At 36.8% G+C, this 21258-nt stretch overlaps 1 protein-coding gene across 1 annotated transcript in view; it reads right to left on the minus strand.

Annotated features, from left to right (window-relative positions):
* Positions 1-21258, minus strand: part of ZNF385B (zinc finger protein 385B) — a 169652-nt gene that overhangs the window by 8020 nt on the left and 140374 nt on the right. Inside the window, exon 5 of the mRNA XM_072874545.1 lies at positions 16101-16263. Within this exon, the coding sequence (XP_072730646.1) occupies positions 16101-16263 (163 nt within the window). The remainder of the gene's footprint in view (positions 1-16100; positions 16264-21258) is intronic.

Genomic DNA, 21258 nt, shown 5'->3' on the forward strand with positions numbered 1-21258 from the left:
AGGAGAGACACACGCCCCTCTATGAATTAATGTTTCCTTCCACCATTCTAAATGCTTAATGCAGAACATCTTCAAAGATCATAATTGTAAGGTTATTATACAGTTTAACTCCCACAGAAAGTACACTGAGCTAAGTGCATATTTGTCACTGCAGTGGGGCCAGAATTGGGTTTTCCTGGCTTCTAAAATCAGAAAATTGCACTTCTCCAAAAGGGCTTTTGATAACAGCTTATTGTTTTCAATCCACAGAATTCAAAACACCATTACTTAAAGTTTTATGTTTGAGACAGAAATGCCAAGTATTCAACTGTGCAAAGCACAGGAAATGCAAATCACTTGTATATACAAAGCACGAAGAAGATTACTCTTTTATTTGTACTTCTAGCACAGAGCTAACAAATATCTCCACTCAGAAATCAGAAATGTAACTGTTAATGCCTGCACACATGTACATACTTACAGACTGTAATCACCATATAAAATACATGTAGATGGTTAGATGCAGTGGTAGGATTGTAGTCCTCTTGCTATTTCTGAAGGCAAGTATTATTGGGAATAGGCTCAAATTTGCTCTGATTTCCACCTGGGCCAAGCCCACGGAGCGCAACAGAGCTGGGCAGAGGCCAAACAAGTGCATGAGTGAGTCCACCCTGCCCAGGACCAGGGCCATACCACCAGCCTCTGCTGTACCGCTCAGCAGAGCACAGCTGGAAGCAGGAGATCACAGCGGTACCAACCTCCTCCCACAAAACTGCAGCTGTGATTCAAGCTGAGTCAGGGTCAGGCTGAAATGCTTACATCATAACTCACGTGCAAGAGGTTCATTTTAAATCTAACCCATACTGTTGCACTGTATCCGACTATGTTCTTTTTCCACACAGAAAGGCCAAATTTCATCTGTGTTAAATTCCTGTCTTTAAATTAAGTCTCCCTTTTCCTCAAGACTCCAGAGAATTAAATCAAATGTTCATTTCAAGTTCTTACTGAAGCCTGCATTTATTTTGAAATAGAGCCCAAGGAAAAAAATAAAGCTAGCTAATTAAGTAGTGCTTTGGGCTCAGTAATATCAATGCTCTTGTCGCCTACTTACATTGTTTCAATTCTGCTTTGAAGTTGTTTTCACATATTTCTGGTTGTTTGCCTTATGTTTGTGTCAGCACCATCTTAGAAGGCAAGACTTATTTATCTAATTAGTACTGCCTCATTTCAGCTGTATGCACCGAAGTCAGGACACAGTACAAGATAACATCTGACAGGTTCAAATCTAACAGGTTCTAGCTCCCAGAGCAAGACCAGCTTAAGAGATTTACTGATCTTTGCAGGTCATGCCACTCTCACAACAGTTGCTGTGGCATAACCTACAGGACCTACTTGTTAATGCTGAAATCCTAGTCCAGCTAAGTGAATGGGTTTTGCTCTAGCTCAAAAAAGGGCAAAAATGTTATCATAAAATTTCTTCCCTCTGACACTCAACCTGCATTTCTTCTTTTCAGTTGTTTTCTTTCCTGGTGAACAACTGAACATGAATGCTCTGCCCCTGCTCATAGTCCAGCTATCAATGCAGTCCATGCAGAAAGCATAAAGAATTCCTCCCCCCCGCCCCAACCATTCTGTTAAGCAGTTTGGTTTATAAGGTACCTTTAAGAGAGATCACTTGGTTTACTTTGGGATTTGTGTGAAGCGTTTACTGTTGTATAACATATACATATTTGCACATTATAGATTTATGTTTTAAAATTATCTTTCACCATACTGAAATGTGCCTAAAGGTATTGCTTTCTATCGGTAGGCAATAACTTTTTTTTTTTTTTTTTTTAGTGTGAGTGATGATTTTGGTGCATGTTAGGTAGATGTTCTAATTTGGGCTTCATGATGAACATATATGTACTACTTTCAGTGGAAAAGTAACTTAAAATTCAGATTCTTAATTCAGAATTGAGATTCTTAATACAACTAAAACCAAGCAGAATTCTAACACTCATGTATAAATCTAGAAATTCAGCATTCAGCTTTGCACCTTTCTTTGTGCCAGGTCCTTCACTGCATCCCCCAGCTGCAGGCACTGAAGAGCAGCCATACACAAAGTACTTACAACAGAAGGGCAGCACAGACATTGCAAAGTGGCCACTGCTGCTCTAGACAACCCTACACCGGAGCTCTTTTGAGAGATTTGCTAATTTCCCATCTAAGAAATGGAGATTCGGTTTTATAATTCTTCCACCTGCTCGCACAACAGAACATATTGCCAGCTTAGAAGAGCATAATGGAAAAACTGTTTTCGGCAGTCTAGATATTTATGATTCTTCTTTGTAAAGGTAAGAAAATAGTAAATACTTGTGCTCCTTTTCTTCTTGAAAAACCTGAAGGAAAGAGCCATGCAATTTCTAATGCAATTTCCAGCTAAACCAGCTACATTAGGAGAAACACAGCAATAAAATAATTTAATGTATAACTGAATCACTGCATGGTTATCACTACTATGCAACTGATGAGCAGAACTGATGCATGGTTATGTGCAAAGCCTTTGGCGCGATCAGCCTTGTTTACAGTGGTATGTTACAATACCACATCACTACCGAAAGAACAACTTTTAAAAATGTGGACAGCTTGATGACTCTGAACACCTTCAATTAATTTCTGACCATGCCACTTCCTATGGTAACTAAAACCAAAAGTGCCTTCTGAAAGGAAGGGTTTATGTTTTATTTATGGGTTACTAGAAATGTGGTGCAAAGATTGTCTTATGATAGCCTTGAGTTCACATAAGTTGTGTTACAGGGAACTGGTATTAGTCTGAAGTGTTGTTTTTTGAGAGTAATTGAGACTTTGAGGTAAAGCAAGCATATCTCCCAAACCAGCTGAGCTGTACTGGGTGAAACCAATTTTCAGGTTCTCCCTACAATTTCAACAGCTCCAAATATGCCTATAAATATAGGGCTGCATTAAACAACCTTTGAAGCATACAGTGATTACAGAATGGGAAGAGTAAATCAATCAGGTTGTCAGACTATTGTATAAATGCTCTTCCCCTGATCAACGGTGTAGCAAAGGTAAAATCAGTTACATTAATTACAGCCATATACAATCTGAGAAATTCTGCTGAAAAGCTTATCACTGTAGCTAAATTGGCATTGTGACACTTCTCACTACACTTTTTCTTCCTACACTTCTTTATAAAATATGCGTATTGACAATGCTGAAGAGCAGCAAGTTAGTTGATATTACTAAAATCTAACATTTGACCTTGCTGTTCTAAGCTTTCTGCACACAGAACAATAATGTGGTCCCCAGACCAAGCAATTTCCAGCTTAAGAGCAGAGATCATAGCTGCAGACAGACAGGTATGAAATCACAAAAGAGACAGAACAAATGGTCACCAACACAGGCACTGGTGTGGCAGCCAAACTTCTCACAAGTTTTTTTCTGTTTTTCAATCCATCACAGAGAACAAGAAATTTTCAGAGGTGAGAGTAACAGAAGTAAGTTTGGGAGCTGTTTCCAGGGACCTCTTCACAAATAGGACCAGGAAAAGTGGGAAGCTGTTTGGGAAGCTGGTTTCAATGGCTGATGGGTGGTAGATGCAAGTCAGCATCTTGAAAGTACATTACAAAAGTATACAGAGCTTTGAAAGTGAAGGACATGAAGAATTTGGAGAGAGAAAAATCAGTAGCTTTAGCTGTACCACAGAAATATTGTAACAAAATTTGCGGCATTTAAAACAAAAACATGAAAGTAGAGAGATCACAGTCAAAGAGGTTACAAGCCTGGCTGAAAGTAATTAAGGGAGATGTTAAGAAACCATGACAAAATAAAATCAAGGTGGGGAAAAGTTATTTAGCCACACTGTACTTGAAGGACTGCCTAAACAAACCCTAGGATCTACCCTGGGACACAGGTCTGGGGCAGAGAAAGGACCCACAAGTCATCATATTGGAAACAATAGTTGCTGTACATCTCTTTGCCCTGAAGTAAGACATGGAGGGAGAAGATGGTCAATGACCGAATTAATAGAAGGACAAGAAGGGCCTCCTCCAATATATTAGCAGAAAAGCTACTGAATAGAAAGGCAGACAGTAGCTCCACTAAGAAAAGCAAGTTTCAAAACATTGTTCTTCACAGAAAGTCTTATCTTCTGCTGGCTCACACTGCTATAAAGGAATAAAGCATGCACTTCCACCATTAATTATCCTTTTAAGGAAGAAAGAGACGAACACTATGAGTAATATATGCCATAAAGGCAATAGCAGGAAAGCAAGTAAGTCACTAGTGGTCACAACCTTTACAGCATTTGTAAGCACTCTGTCCTGCATCTCAACATCACTCAAAAAACACAACAAAGAGCATTAGATTATTTCTTGACACTCTTTAAGACAGAGTTAGCTAACTTTGATAAGGGATTTAAAAAATCTTTTTTGTTTTATCTCCACATTTGCTGAATAATGAGACTCTAATGGCTGTCAGACAAAATACCTACTTTCTCACCAGTTGTGCAGTCTACTGAGAAATGAGGCTGAAAACCCCATAGGGCTCTGTTCTAGAAAAATTCCACTGCAAACCTACATGCAAATCAGACAGCGCAGTGTATCTATTAACCCTTTGATTACCTTTAGTTTTGATAAAATGTTTTTTCTTGTACTTCAGGCCTGTCCAAAAAATGGCTAGGTTTTATATAATGAAAGGTTGTTACATGAAATAAATCTGTTTGACACATTCTAAAGAAAACCAATTTTGTTTCTATACAAAGATGAGAAACAAATGGAAGCTATAAATACAAAGCTTTTCACCTCAAACACAAATGTGCACTGAAATAAGCTACAACATATTTTCTCGAGATACTGAAGCTACATCAGGAAATGTCTGGATGGCTCTGCAATTTTAAGTGAACTCTGTAGCTAGACTGATTATTTGATTAACTGCATCACTACTCTCCAACGGGCTGTGCCGAAGTATCTTTTTCATTTCAGAAGTATTGCTTGTTTGGCTATGGTACAACAGTGATGTTGATACTTAATTTCTTAGATATTTTATTTCTGATTTGGCATACCAAAGACTCCAGGGAATTTTCTAACAAAGGAACTCGTTGTTTTTTCAGAGTCCAAAATTATTTGCAACTAAACAGATTAAAGATGTAATGTTACAAAGGTTTGGTTTTAAAATTTTGGATATGAAAGCAGACTGATGAGAATTAGAAAATATTCAGAAGTACACACAGTTCTGCAACTGTAAAATCTTGCCCTGCAAAATCTATTTCTGTACCTATTTGTGCACCTTCCTGAACAGAGAGTGCCTGCTGCTCCAGTTACTGGGGTGGTCTGAGATGACCCCACTATATCACCTACAATTTTTAGTCAATTCCTTGCATAGTTGGGGATTCTTGGGGAATTGTTTTTGGTTGGCTGGATGGTGGTTTATGTCTGTTTTATTGACCAAGATCAAAAAATATCTGGGTGCACTCACCAGGGGGGAGGGGAAAAAAAAAAAAAGGCATTCACGTTTCAAAAATTTCGTATTTAATATTTCAACACAATGCAATTTCTCTGTGCAAAAGCAAGAGGAACAAGAAGAAGGGTTGATTTGTCACTGTTAGCCAAAATGCAGGAGTGTACATACTATGTCTGGAGCAAACAAACAAACTTTAACACTCACTTGAAGCAACTTGTGTTGTGTCTCCATTTCACCTGCTTGTCTTCAATTCTGCTTTTTTACAGAATACAGGTTATATGGGACTTGTCTTTTGCTCATTTGAAAAGAGATTAATACAATTTTTCCCCCCATTTTACAATTTTTAGACTGAATAGGGTGAACAGGTAACTATGGTAAATGCAGTGCATTAGTTCTGGAGAAAACCAGCTTGTCTACAGACACAAATACAGAGCAATTTCCTAGTGTACATTGCCAATATCTAATGTCTCAGTGACACATCGCACCCCTGTTATAGTAGGCTGGGAAAACTTTCACTAGAAGTTTTTTCATAAAACTCAGCAAGATCAGTAGCACCATGCTGCCAGCAGTTAAAAACAAGGTGGATCTAACCAGGGAACACATAACAACACATAGCTAGCAAGAGTGGACGTTAATTTAACGAGTATCCATGAGGTGAGACTATCCAATAGCTTTGTCTTCCTGGGTCCTGTTGCTGTATGTCTAGGCAAGTTTACTTTAAATCTACCTTAACCTTTCATCTTTTCTGATGCCAGTCTGTATTGGCTGGAATGGAAAAATTCAAGAGTTGGAAAATATAATATGGTTTGGGCAAAGTTTGAAATACAGTATAAGTTCTGTTATTATAAAATGTGACTCACATCTGGGTGAAAGTAAATGTTTTTGCTGGTTAAACTTATCTTTTTCTGACACTAGTCATCTATTATTTTGTAAATATTTTATACTCCCATTACAGACTCTGCCACATTTACTTTAGAGATCCTGGAATGCAAAATTTCTATAGTACTGCATTGCTTTTTTAACATTTTAATAATGTAGGAATGCTTAGAAAAATAACATTCAAAGATTACAACAAACATACTGTATTCTGCCCAGACATCCTTCACTTCTGCTTAAAAATGTCTTGGTTCAGCTCCTCAACTATAAAAATAACATTGCCTCCTCCATCTATGAATCTGAAATATATTACTAAACATACATTTCACTTGCCATTGGGGGGGGGGGGGGGGGCGGAATCTTAAAATTCTACCCACAGCTGCTAAAGTGCTTTGGAACTCAATACAAAATTTATGGGTGTCTAAGTAAATGAATCAAGAACTGACAATCTGCATGCAAGTACATTCTTGCGGGCCTGTGTCTGAACTACTTACTCAGTACTTGCCCAGGCAGAACTGCCATTGAAGTCAACTATGAAACACTCATCTTCATTTCAGTTAAATGACATCTATAATTGTGTATTCTCACTGATTTCTGTGGCAGGTTTGCCTGAGGACTGTGAGTATTTAGTTGTGCCCTCAAGATTTGACCAATAAATTGCATTTCAAATATAACTTGTCTAACAGACACCAAAATATTTTCACTCTGCTTGAAAACAAGTAATAAGGAAATAATATGTAACCTATTGTTTGTATGTATAATTTTTATGCTATAGGAAATGTAGCATATTTCTCATACCAAGTCAATAATGCAGCAGCTGTAGAATTAAGGCAGAAGGACGATCAAGGAAGATTTTTCAAAAGACCTATTTAAATGCCTGATGTGCCAGTCATGGATATTTTTGCTTTTGGTTTTGATTCAGGATCTCTGAACAATTCTGTATCAAAACCAACTCACCAACTTGGTCTCATAATTGCCTGCCATCCCTTAGCAACATGCATTTTTCCTTGTGTTCTAAATACTGCTTGCATTTATGTTACAAAACCAAAGATAAGTGTGAGTAAAAATAACATTTACCAAAAAAACCCACCCAAATCAAGCCACGTTACTGATTGTGTGGAACTTGCTGCTAGACCAGCTTGTACTCTCAGAGGTCTTTTCCTTTACTTAAATAGTTGCTGAGAAATACAGAAAAAAGCCACCAGCAAGACTGTTTTCCCCAATCGTAAGTACACGTTTTCCAGAAAAAAGGTTACAAAAGTAGAACATTTATCTCGTTTAGAGGCAAAACCAAAGCATCCTGAAGCAACAGCATTGGGCCTGACCCATTCTTTTATATTTGGAGACTAAATTCACTCAAAGGCTGAGAGAAAATGAGGAAATTTAACTCAAATTTTACAGACTTGACACAACCTTTAACTATGGCACAACTAGACACAGATAAAACTCCATTCAACTACCAATTGTACGAGTAATCGCCAGCATTCTGTTATTCATTCTCTGATTATGTGAGAAAACTAAATGTCTGGCATCAAAAGAATGGCATTACTTCTTTAGCAATATATTTCTTTAATAAGCTTTGTGAAAGTATTAGGTACAGATAAAGCTACTCCTCCCAGGCTTGTTAAAAAACCAACAAAACCAGTAGCTCTCTTTTTTGGGAGTTTTCCACTCTAATGGATTTAAAGGGCTAATTTCAGTCATATGTAAATAAAGAGAACTTCCACTGATTTGAATTTCTTAGTCATCTAAAAACAAACCTAGGGCTTGGTTCACAAATTATTTTTTTCTTAGGCAAATAATACTGTAATTTGTCATCAAAATAATAACCCTCTTAAGGTGATAGAAGGGGATATTTTATTTCTCTCCTTTGCAATTTTTACAAAATCTCATTACATAACCCTCACTTTTTGGGATACTTCTGGATCATGTTTCTTCCTAACAGAAAACTGCAAAGCAGACGAGTGACATTGGTATCTCAGTCTCAGTCTCTTTTTGCCAGATACTTCTTTTTGTCCCACTTTCTCCCCTTCTCCATTTCCTTACCTGAAGACTCAAGAACTCTTGTAATAGTATGTTGTAAAGACAATGATGAGTAAAGAATGATGTGACACATAATAGTTCTGGTAGTTCCACCTCTCTGGTATTATGTCCTCTACGGAAATATACATACATACATTTGCTAGTAAATTTTGTTATTTCATATTCATCTTATTATCATTCCATTATCATTATCACCATTATTGTCCTATCAAAAAAATCTTTGGATATTCAATATGCACATCTTTAGCAAAACAAACAAGAAAACTAGATGCCTGATTTCACTATATAAAAGGGTTGCTGAAAGACTCAATGTATATAAATGGATTCTTTAAATGACCACATACATCTAGCTAAAAAAAAAAACCCAGTAGCTGAGAGCATCCCTGGCTCTGCTCCCACTGTCCAGCAACGGTAGTAGAGTCATTCTTGCTTGGCCCAATGCCTATCTTTACCTCTCCCCAAAGAAAGAAAAACTTTGTGTAATTTTAAGGACACTAATGAATAAATATGCAATGAAATTCCAGTTTTTAGAACTGGAATAAGTAATAGTGGTATACAGTTTTAACAATACACATGAATGCTTAGGTGCAGAGCACCCAAAAAGAGTCTTACTTCATCTTACAATATATTTTTGATCCAGAGCTTCTGCTTAAATTACTGCAGGAGAAAAAGCCTACCATTTCTTCAAAACAAAATCCTGCCTGCATGTATTTCTGATTGATATAATAACTGGAGAAAGAAAAGATTGACCTTTTTCAATTTGAACGGGAATTGCAACAGCTCATCAATGTAATTGTGTCAGCTGCAGAGCTCTTTTTTCAGTTAATGGCACCTATAATCAGTTTTCAGTAGAGGTGCAGAATTTGATATGTGCTAGTTAGCATTATTATAGACAGACTGAAGAAACACCTGAAGACTTCCAGGAGCTCCCAGGAGTTTATCAACACCAAAATGTGCAGAATGACTGCTCTTCCATTCAGGTTGTAAGACACACATGGAAAGATGAGGCTTGAATATCCACTTTGGAAAAGTATGAACAGTGACAGGGAAGAAAGTGTTTAAAGATCGGACCTATTATAATGATTTCCTGTTAGTAGACTTTGATTTGCTATTTATTCTTTTGGCTAACCTTTCATCTTAAGAACCTAAACCAAACAGCAACTTCCTGAAACAGCTGCTACAATAACCCACCAGAAAATACCTGGAAGCTATTTACTACTAAATCCAATACAGGCATTAAATGTGCCACTGACAGTGTATTTTACATATCAATGCTGATAATATAATGTTCATGTAAATACACACATGGTACTTGCAACAGTGATGAATTTATGAATTCATCTGTGATGAATTTATGAGTATTTATTAATTTTATTCTATATTATCAACTATAAAAGCGCTGCAGTCAAGCCGCAAATCCTATACTGTGCCCTTACCTCTGTTGTGGGGACAGAGTTTCAACAGGTGGCAATATAGAGTGATCTTCAGATGGCTGTGACACACAAAAGAGAACAAAACTTACCATCCTCAGAGAGTTTAATGAAAAAATGCCCTTGAAATGACTCTCCTTGGTGGCTGAATCGGATTGAATTTACTACTTAGTTGACCATAAACTAATGCCTTTATCTAACAGAAATATGCCTGTGCTTAGCAGGCACTATCTGAATACACAAACACAGATGCATGATTATTTTATAGCATATAACTTCAGCAGAATTCTTTATGTAAGCATAAATGTGAAGAACTGATGAGGCTCATCAGTAGCTTTTGATGGAGGCTAGACATAACAACAAGCATCTTTGAGGGGCATAAGACAGAACCTCTAAATATGGCTCATTGACACTGGGGGACAGCAAGCCACACATCCTTGTCGTGGTTCCTCTCCTACAGTTTCTCTCTCTCCCTGCACCACCCTCAAAATTCAACTTTGTCACAACATATTTTGAGGTCTAGAGGAATTGGGTACCTTACAAAGAATTAAGAGATTGAAGAATAAATGCCCAAGACACACCTTAAACTTTGAGGTTCTTATAATGATTTCTGTATGACAAATAACCTAGAATTCCCCAGAACAGATATACCACAGTTCAGCTGTGGAGGCTGCATGTCTCTATCTCCTAGCTAATTCTGAAGGAATTAAAAAAGTTTATTGGAGCTATATAAACAAAGTTTACTGGAGCTATGTAAAAAAAAATCTGGAGCTATGTAAAAAAAAATCTGTAATCTGGAGCTATGTAAACAAGCTATGCCTTTAAAATGAGTGGAAAACAAGGTGATAAATGGAATAAGTGTTAAGGTGAAAAGGGATTTTGTTAAGAGAACTGGTATCACTTTTAGGATCACTCCAAGTACGGAGATGTATATGGAAAAGTTTAAAATTTAAGCATTGGCAGAAAGATTTTCAAAATCAGCGATGAAAACAACATGACTAAGGGAGTGTTCTAATGGTGGACTTGCGAAATATGAACTGAGCCCTCCCTTGGGACATTACACCTCATTGGTAGTTGATGAATAAACAGCACAGGTAATTGGGACACTGGAGAAATCCAACCCATCATAATCTTCCTGAGTAAATGTGATTCAACATGTTGCACTCTACTTTAGGAATAAAAGGAAAAAACACTCAGTTTTGTTGTCAAAGCACCCACAGAAAGTCCTTAATGAACTAAAACCCACAGACACGACCTCAAGGTCAACTTTTCTAAGTCGGATAAAGCTTGGAGTTGCCAGCCCTGTCTAAAGGGCCAACTAATTACCATATGTCTACATGACATCAAGTGGCATTTATTAGATCCATCAACATGTCTAGGCTGTTTTCAAAATGTGAGCTAGCCCATTTGGTGTCAGACACTGTACTGCACTTTAGCATGACAACGTTCCTCAGAACAACGTCCAGCTGGTTTTAGTTATACAGCTGTAATGACTGGAATAACTCTTACAGGGCCTGCTTAGGATTGAGATGCTGGCAAACAACTTTCCTGTCCCATCCCTTTCCTGCCATCCTTGCCATACACAACAGATCAACATAGGACTGCTCATATGCTGGAATATCATCACCATGACCCTGTGAACTGCTTGTTGAGCTGCCCTGAGACATGGCTACAGAACAAAGCAGTAGTAAGAGAGGTCTGGATTTGAAAGAGGGTCTAGAATTTGTCCTAGTTAGGTGCGTAACGTTGCCTATCCCTGTACCAGCTGAACAAAAAGGAGTTTTCATAGAGCATCCAAAGGGTTTATCTGTACCTACTAAGTCCCAAGTAGCAGAGCCTTCTGATCTTATTTGAATGAGGACCGAACTTGAAATGCCCATACCTATCATTTCACAAACAGCTCTCACTGGCACAAAGGAAATAGAGCACATACCGAATGGATCAAAGACAGAAAAAAAAAAATGACCTTACTTTTATGATCTGAAACCTGGTTTTGACTCTTTTGAGTAGTTTAAAACAGTTGCATTTACTTCCTGATTTTTGTATCAAAGCAAAATGCAAAGAAGGTGATACAACATCATCTGTCTGTTCCATTTTGAACAATTTATTTTGATTTGGAAGTACGATCAAAGGATTCCTCTTTGCTTGATAAGTAAACAGTGACATTTCAATCCAGTTATTATCATATGCATTCCTAAAGGACTCATCACTGTAAGCATCTAGACTATGCTAACATGGGATCACAGACACCGTCTTCTATTGCATTCTCAGAGCTATATTTAAAACACACTCTAAATATTCTAAACTGTGCTGTGTACTGGTTGCTACCCCTGCCCTTTTCTAAAGCAATGCCATACATATATGCCATACATATATGTATACTTCTGTGTGAAGCCATCCTGAAAATCCTGGGCTTCCACAGGGAGGGAAGGGAATCTTTGCTCCACATGAAAGAGCAGCTCCCAGTGCTGTTAACACTGCTGTTCCGTAACCATGTCTCAAAGCAGCTACAAAAAAGCTTGCAGTGTCACAGTAGTGATTTTTCTAGCATATGAAACTGTTCTATAGCCATTACTAGACTTTTCCTGGGTAGAGAAACTGTGTGAGACACAGTTATGAAAGGGTTCCCTATGGACACCTCTGATCTGCAAATACCCATCAGGACAAGCAGGCATGACTCAACAAGAGGTACAGAAACAACCACCTTGTCACACATCATCTGTGGCATTTTGTTCCTGTCTGCAGAAATAGTGAACAGGATAAACAAGTATTTTCTTAACGGCAAAGAGTTGTATGCTTAGAAAATAAGATCACATAGTAGTCTAATCACATTAGGATGCAAAACTTGCGCAATCCAACCCATCAATATCTGCCTACCTGAGGTTGCAGCCAACTCAGCATTACGGTACTATGGCTTTAGGATTAGATGTGTGCTGATGATCAATTTACAAAAGTAATTTCTGAGTCATAATGTATTATCAACATCAGCAGGGAAGACCACTCTCTCACAACTTGGGCATCGTCATGCTCAGAGTTCCAGAGTCACCCCTTTCCATTCAGCTAAGGCCATTTTTGTCTGCAGGAGCCCAAGTTCTTCTGGAAACTTCCCAAAAGACCTTAAAGATTAATTTAACTTTTGTAGCTCTACCAGCAGCCACACTTCTCAAGTTGAAAGGAACAGCTGTGGAGAGACCACTGCATCAGAAATTTTGAAAAATGACTGGATGAATTTGGGTTTTGCCTTTGGTAGATTCATTATGCAAGCTGAGCTAACAGTGAAATTATTTTTCCTTTTACTACTACAATAGTGACTTCTGACAAATAAGTGGTGTGGATCTCATGCTATGTCTGACCCACAGAAGACATGGCTCTGTAGCAAACTTAACTTGACATTTTCATTCAATATATAGCAACTGTTCAGTCTGGAGAGCTCCAGATCATTCATCATTATGTCACTCAAAATGACAGCACATCAAAAAGGCTGTTAGTTGTGCCTGTTGTGTACTTTTGTTAGAAGACCTATATAAGAGAATAGTAAATTCAGTTTATCAGTTTACTATAATACTCCCTACCTATTCTGCACTAATACCAGTGGAAGTACAGTGGATAACAAAGGAACACAAGAACCTAAAACTGTCTTCTCTGTTTAGCTTCTCATTCTCCTCTTCCATACTCAAGAAAAGGACACCAGGAATGACTTACTTCTTCACAAGCATTTCTCAGGAACTTAGCAATCCTCCAAAGTACAATGGTTAAACAACAGCTCCACAAGCGGTGGAATTTAATTCCCTTCCTTGATTCCATTTAGCCCCTTTTTCAGACCTACAGCACACATACACACTCTCAAATTCCCCATCCTGAAGGCAAACATAGTGCCTGCCCAGTCAGCAGGCCAAGCAAAACAGAGCTCACATGGCAGTGTCTCTCAGGAGGGACCATAAATTAAGGCTTCTCTTCTACCCAGGTGCCAATTTTCATCAAACTTATAGGAGCTTCATTAAAACCTCTTCATCTCATGAATTTTTTTGACACTAGGCAATACAGTCAAAGTTGCAAAGACAGGGCCAGAGAATAACAGATAAGGATAGATGATGCGACCGTAAGTCTCATTTCATCAGGAAATAAGGATAAAAAAATCAAGACCATAAATACACACATGAACTGAAACTCTTAGTATTAGAAATCTTTTAAAGAAACTAAAATATACCTATGCAGTTAATATATAGTAATAATTCATTTCTCAGAGAATGAAAACTGTGTTAAAATATTCAGAAAAAATGCTATCACTTAATTTGCTCCAAGGCAAAAAAAACCCCACCACTGATTCCCAGAAGCAACATAGTGATTGCTCCAGCTGCAATAAGCATTATGTTAAAGAGCTGAACATATGTTAAAGAACAGATGAACAATAGCTTCTGTAAGGGAAAGTGGAGCTGAACAAAATTATGGTTTGGTTTCAAGTCCATAGCCTGGTAAAAACCCCAATCTCCAAGCCATTCCCCACCTCTGCGACCAGCATTCCCTGCATATATGGAGAATTTGCCACTCCAGGTTCAGGTTTTTGTTGTCCCAAACATCCCACCCACAATCTCCTGTAGAGCAGTAACAGGCTCTGAGGAGCCTCCCCTTCACAGAGAATCCCACTGTTCTCCTAACGGGAAGACAGTGTTTAACTAAATCACCACTGTGATTTATTTTTAATGTAGAAACACTTGCAGTGGTATAATCCAACAGACACAGATGGTAATCTGCCTAAGTTGTGCGGAGTAATTGATAGCATAAAACAACACACTGTCAAAACAGGGCAATATAAAAATATCAAGAGCAGGTTTCCGTTGTCATTGGTTGGATTATTTTATCAGAAACTGAATGTAGAGGTGTGAATGATTTTAGGTACATTACACAGAGAAGAAGAAAATTAAGTCAGGGACAGATCTCACAGTCTGGCAAAGGAAACACGAGACAGATCCAGACTTATGGAAGAGATGATGGAGTTTGTAAAAGATGCTGAAACTTTTGTTATTTGGCCCTCAGCCTTTGGCACAGGCGGGGAAGGGTATTAATACAATGACATTACCACAGAATGCATTCTTAACATGTTAAATCCTCTAAAGTTTTAACTGATATCTTACTTAAGCAGTTGTCTGAGTTCTTACAGTGTACACCTGGAGCAGTAAGCTATTTCAGCTAAAGCTCTTTTGGATATTTCAGAGAGTAAAATATTAATCAAATATTTTAAATCTCTTTCCAGTCAATAGTCCACATTTTATTTAGATCAATGGTAGTTTGCTACCATTTTATAGTAACATGGCTTGTTCACCTGAAGATGCTACCTGGATTCATGTTATCGCTCTCCAACCTAAAATGTGATTTGCTAGGTGAATCAACCCAAAATTTTGGACCTATTATCATTGCTAAGGACCCAGACAAAGACAGTTTTGGTGTTGCTGTGAAGAGAGCAGAATGACAAATAGCCACTGATATGGATTTTTTTATTTTTTTTTTTTTTTGGTGTGTGTGTCAGAAAAATGTCTATGTCATTCACCTTATGGCATCTGAGTCAAGCTCAGATCCGGTGAAGAGAATAATAAATGGCTACCAAGGCAGAAGCAAATTTATCAGCAGCAGTCTATTAGGCTAACAGTCGGGTAACCCACAGTAGATGCTTCCTCCTGGATAACAATATTTCAGACTGTCAACGAGTTCAGGAAATTCTCCTGTTTTATTCAGTAACACAACACTGACAGAGCAGAAAGAGACTCAAGCAACTCCACTGCAATTAGCATTACTGATCTTCCTCAGATTACTAATATGGTGGGGGGGGGAAGCGATGTTGAAGCACTAATGAGCTGTGGAAGTCAGGAAATATTCATGCCATGAGGCTTTACTACGTTTCTGTAGGTGTGTTTTCCTGTTTGAGCAGTATTATCCTATTCAAAAGGGAAAAATTTCTTACAAAGGTTTCTTGTGCTTCAGCTAAATACATACGCCTCAGTCTTGCTCCTCCACCCACATCCATCCATTATTATTGTTGTATGAACAACATCCATACTTTATAAGAGTAAATTTCACAAGTTTTTAAAAAATAGACTTTAGCATTCAGGGACACCAGATGTTTCACAGATGTGAAAAAGCACTTTGATAATATCAAAACCAATCAATTCTGTTCAAGAAAGCATAGTAAATAGTTTAGAAAACACAAGTCATGGATCACTGTCATGCAATTCGTACAAACCGTACAGATTCTCTCATACAAACACCAAAAAAGGAGAAAATAAAGAATGTATAGAACAAAAAGCTTTCATTGACCTGATTTGTCAGAGATGTTGGCTGTGACTGGCGTGGTGGAGCAGCTCGTGTTAGCCTTTGCGCTGTCCTTGGAAGAACCAACTTTGGGCTTATTTTTCGTTGCCTCTAGTGCTTTGACCTTCTTGGCATGTTTACTTCCTTTGTAGTGGGCCTCGGCCTGGCTCTACAAAGGAGAACAAATCAGGCTCACTTTTTTCTGTACTTCTATATAACACAACAGATGACAAGGCAGAAAAATTACACTTTCAATAGTAGGCACCATATTATTCCACCTAGAAAATTTTAGTAGCTTTATACTAACAGTTTTCCTAGATGTAAGTTCTTATATATTCAAATGACAGGATTTTTAATGAATGATACATGTTTTCAGTAACTCGGAAAAAAAGGCTTCAAGATTACATAAAGCTCTGTCACTCCTAATGTAATTCTTTGCTTCCATGGTGCTTAAAGATTTAAAGCACTATACAAATGTAAACACATCCAATTGAGAAAGATGCTACTCAATTTTCATGTAGTGTTCCCTAGTCTTTATTGCTTGTAGTTAGAAAGATGTACCATGCCGTAACATGATTAAATAATCCATTTTTCCTTTTGTTTGATCTAGTACAAAAGTCATAAAGTATATTCGTCATCACACTAACAGCAATTGAAACAGGCATTAATGGCATTATGACTTCACTATTAGATCAAGCAAGAAGGATTAAAATGAAGAAACACTATACCTATAAACTTCAGTAGACCCAAGTAAAACACAGAAAACTAAATACTTATCAGTCTTGATTGCCTTATAAATTGCCTTGAATAATTTTTTCCAAAGACTAAGAAAATTGGAACCTGAAGGACAGGAAGGAGAGGAGCTTATATTTATTATCTTTACTTTTTTTGGCTAAAGTGCTTTATATATAATATACTTTTCTTGGTCTGCCCAAACAGAACAGTAGAAATATGTACTGAGATGTAATGTTTACTTCACCTTTGTCTTAAAACTTTCTTCAGAAACTAGGTCAGTATTTTTGAAGTTGCACAGCTAAAGCTGGACACATAAGTAAATGCTCGTTTTGTCAGTGATTTTGAGTCCCCATTCTTGGTCCTGACTCTCATAACCAGCTGCCTTGACAAATCAGGACACTTTGTTAGGTGCAAAACTAAGGAACTACATGCTTAATACCAACTCCAAAGCTTGAAAAATTCAGCTAATGAATTTAAACCTTTTTCTTGACTTCTTAAGAAATTAATTTACCAAAATTGGTAGAAACAATTTTATACAAAACAGTCTATTTTCATAACATTACACTATTCAGCAATAGCTGTGCGTTAATAGTATTTCCAAACATAATTTTAAAAAATTATTTCAGACATACTACTAGGTGCCTCTATTGAAGGTTACATATTAACTAAAAAAGTTAATATTGTAGTTTATTTCAAACTAAAACACTCAGAGAAAGCATGCTTCATGTAACCAGACGAGCACACCTTGGCACCTGGCATATAAAAACATCAGTGCAAGTAAACTTTTACTATGTTCATGCAAAAACATGTTCTCTCTCTTCAATTGATCAGGACTATTTTATTTAGTTCACTGTGTTAAATGAAGCGAGCCATGAAACAAGTCACATGCTTTTTATAAAAAGCAACTGTAAGATCTGAGATGTTCGAATTCCATAAAGAGTACTGCCATAATGAGGAAAATTGTTTTAAGATCAGCAGAAATAGGCAATTACAATACAGTTACCTTGGGACAGCATGTAATAACAGTTTTATCATATGGTAGAGTGTAAGCGAAGAGTAGAAACAGCTGGACCAGACAAGAGAATAGACAGTGTGTTGGAGTCCTCTCAAAAATTATATGCACTGTTAAAACTGATGGAGAACTGCCGCTAAAATAGAGGAGTGAAGTTCATGTACACCGGAGCTTCTTAAGCTATTATACACCCTGTGAAACACAGTGCTTTCCACCTCGAAATGACAGCATATGTGACATGTTGTGGCTGCATCTTTTCTTTTCTAGGTTTCAGTAAGCAAGCATTCAGTAAGAAAGGCTGCTAGAGAAGTTTTACCTTGAATTCCTTTGAAATTGAGATTTTTAAAAAAACTTTAATATAAAAACAGTAAAGAGTCTACTCATCAATTGCTATTAAACTATTTCTTGATTTTAAAACCTTTGAAATATTAACACATATACAAACACAATTTAAGGATTATAAAGAAACAACTAAACAGCTATACCACTACTACTACGTGCACTACTTAAAGGGACACTTGTCAACTTCTGGGTTGGACCTCTTCTGTTCTGAATGTGGGTAGAGGAGCACAGATCTGTTTGCACCCTGTTATGTCGATGGGCCTTACGCAGGCACAGGAGTCTCACCCTGTCTCTCTCCACCCTTGCTGGGTTTTGTCCATTTCTCTTAAGCTTTGCTGTTGCTAGATGATGCAGTAGAAGGAGTGTTCACCATCAACAAAATCAAATAAACTATTCACATGTTACAGTGTACAAAAAGTGAAGCTAAAAATTGAGGTGTATATTATACCCTTTCCGTTCCAATACTTTTAACTTTAAATAATAGCAAGTACAAGATTTTCCACTCAAACATTCTCAAGTTGATGATGTCCCTTTAAATATTTGAACTCTATGCTCTGCGCATATGTGTGGTGTTGATAGGATCATATGCTGCCTGAGGCCAAAGCTATGACATAAGAGACATAAGTGCACTCAAGAGAAAGACTTAGTAAGTCAATTCCTTGATAATAAGCCTTTCTGCTGATATTTGCAATAATAATGCCTGCAATATCAGTAATAACCTACTACAGTCTTTGATTCCCTTCATTCAATCCTCATATAGTGTACATGAGACCTGTTGAGAACAAACAAGCCCAGGCAGAATTAAAATTAAGATTTCCATAAACACAAGCAAAGCCTCATGGAAACATGGTGAATGGACTCACTTTTGATTTAAGTTTTGTAGTTATTATAATATTTTTATTATAAAATTCATAGTTGTACATTATAAGGCCAAAAGGTTTTGCTATGCCCATCTAAGTAGGGCTTCTGAAAACACCAGTCTTTTCCAAAACTCTTTGAACTAGTCCATATTCCTTTGGGGAAAACAATTGTCCAGCCTTGATTTTAAAGTAGCTAGGGATGGAAAATCTACCTTTGGTAAATTGTTTCAGTGCTTCACTTTGCCAGTTAAGTACATACCATTTATTTCTACACTGAATTTGTCTAGTTTCAACTTGCAGTCGTTGTATTTTGTTAAACCTCTGGTTTTTAGGCTCTTTCAACTCATCTCTGTTCTGTGAGTAGAAACACAGATACTCTTTTCAAACATGAAGTTAGAGGAGCATTCCTTAAGGTACTGAAGCAATGTTTCCTAGCCACATAAGCACTATTTTCTAACGCTTTCAGATACACCTGAAGTTCAGAGTTTGTTTATTATCCACTGTGGGATAAATCATTTGATTCAGTTGCCTTTTGGTAACCAAAATGCAGTGTCAACACGGAACTGTGTTCTGTGTAACTGTGTTACAAAAACCATTGGAGTCTTCCGGAGTCATAGTAAGCAAAAGAAAAAAGTACGGCTGTGGGAATCTGAAATTGGAACGCAAGTTCTGATTATTACTGGTACCAATTATTCTAATTATTAATATCTTGATCATTACTAACCCTAGTTTAATGAAATATTTGCACAAGTACCACATTAAAGGCAAACATATTTCCTCCAAGTCCCATTTAAATCTTGTTTCTGACACAAATACAGCAATACAGTCCAGGTTATGAGCTTTGTAACATACAACACTGAAATACTAAACATATCTTTGAAATAAGCCATGACATATAAAATTTTCATTGTTAGTTAAGACAAGAAGTCGAACATTTATTTTCATTTTTACTGATAATCCAAAGGAAGTTCTGTATACACAAGGTTTAAAAGTCACATGTATAAAAGAAAGATAATTCACCAGTTTTAATATAAAACCCCAATAAAATATGAAGTGAAATTAAGAGTAAATATCTTAGGGATGCAATATTTTAAATGGATACTGAATGTACTTTTTGATCATCATTAACATTAACTAAACTAAGAACAACTAATTCATGCAAATTCCCTATCATCAAAACAATATTTGAGAAAATAAAAAAGTTATGAAAAGCCAAAATAAAGATATGTAACCTTAACAAATCTCTCTGTACTCACATACTGTGATGCTTTTTAATTGCATAATAATTTATTCCAGTGTATAGGGCTGCATTTACTGTAGGGATGAATCATTTCTACAGTAAAATAATTCATCTGTGCCACAATGCAATATTCTTGGAATACTTAATTTTTTATTTAAAAAAGATTAAATTATATTTATTGCTTATATAATCAAAATTAAATGTCACCATTGAACTTCTATTATTATTATAATAACTTTTAAATGAAATGCTTACTAAGGAGGACACTTTTTGAAAAAGTGGAATAAGAAAATATTTCATATGAAAGAACTCCCTATCTAAAAGGAAAACCTAATTTCCACTTTATTCCAAAACTGACTGTGGTCTACTAGCTTGATATATACACGTTGTGACATTTTAAAATGGAATCCCCCTACTTATTAGAAAGTATAGAAAGTTGTCGAGTACTGGCTAGTAAGATTTAATGAACAGGAAAAGCTTTAAGCTGCAATAAATGTGACATTAAATACCAAAATGCAAAAAAAACCTTTGTACTGACAGGCCAAATTCCACAAAAGTGTTTATGCATTTGCCTGGCGTTACTTTTTGATCAACAGGATGCATATTTTAAGACACTAAACATATGTCTAAATCTTTAGAAGATCATGGCTTAGTGAAAAGCTGTATTTTGAATTCAGTTGCAAATAATTAAGAATATCATTGACAGACAAATACATATGCAATTTTCTCCCATCGTTTTTCAATTTTCTACACCTTAAAATGGTGGGAGGATGCCCTTCCTCTCTTTAAGCAATCTAGATTTTTCGTTCCATTCACAGTCTTTAAGTGATAATTAAAAAACCCCAACCAATTAAAGCTTATGATTTTTTTCTTTTTAAGACAGCCTTCTATGCTGTAAGGATTAATGACTTGGTTATAAGAAAGGACAAGTTTTTCCTCTCTTAAAACCACATTTCATTAGGACACACAAATGAT

This window comes from Ciconia boyciana, chromosome 10, assembly GCF_034638445.1.
Source record: "Ciconia boyciana chromosome 10, ASM3463844v1, whole genome shotgun sequence".
In the NCBI taxonomy this organism is placed as follows: Eukaryota; Metazoa; Chordata; class Aves; order Ciconiiformes; family Ciconiidae; genus Ciconia; species Ciconia boyciana.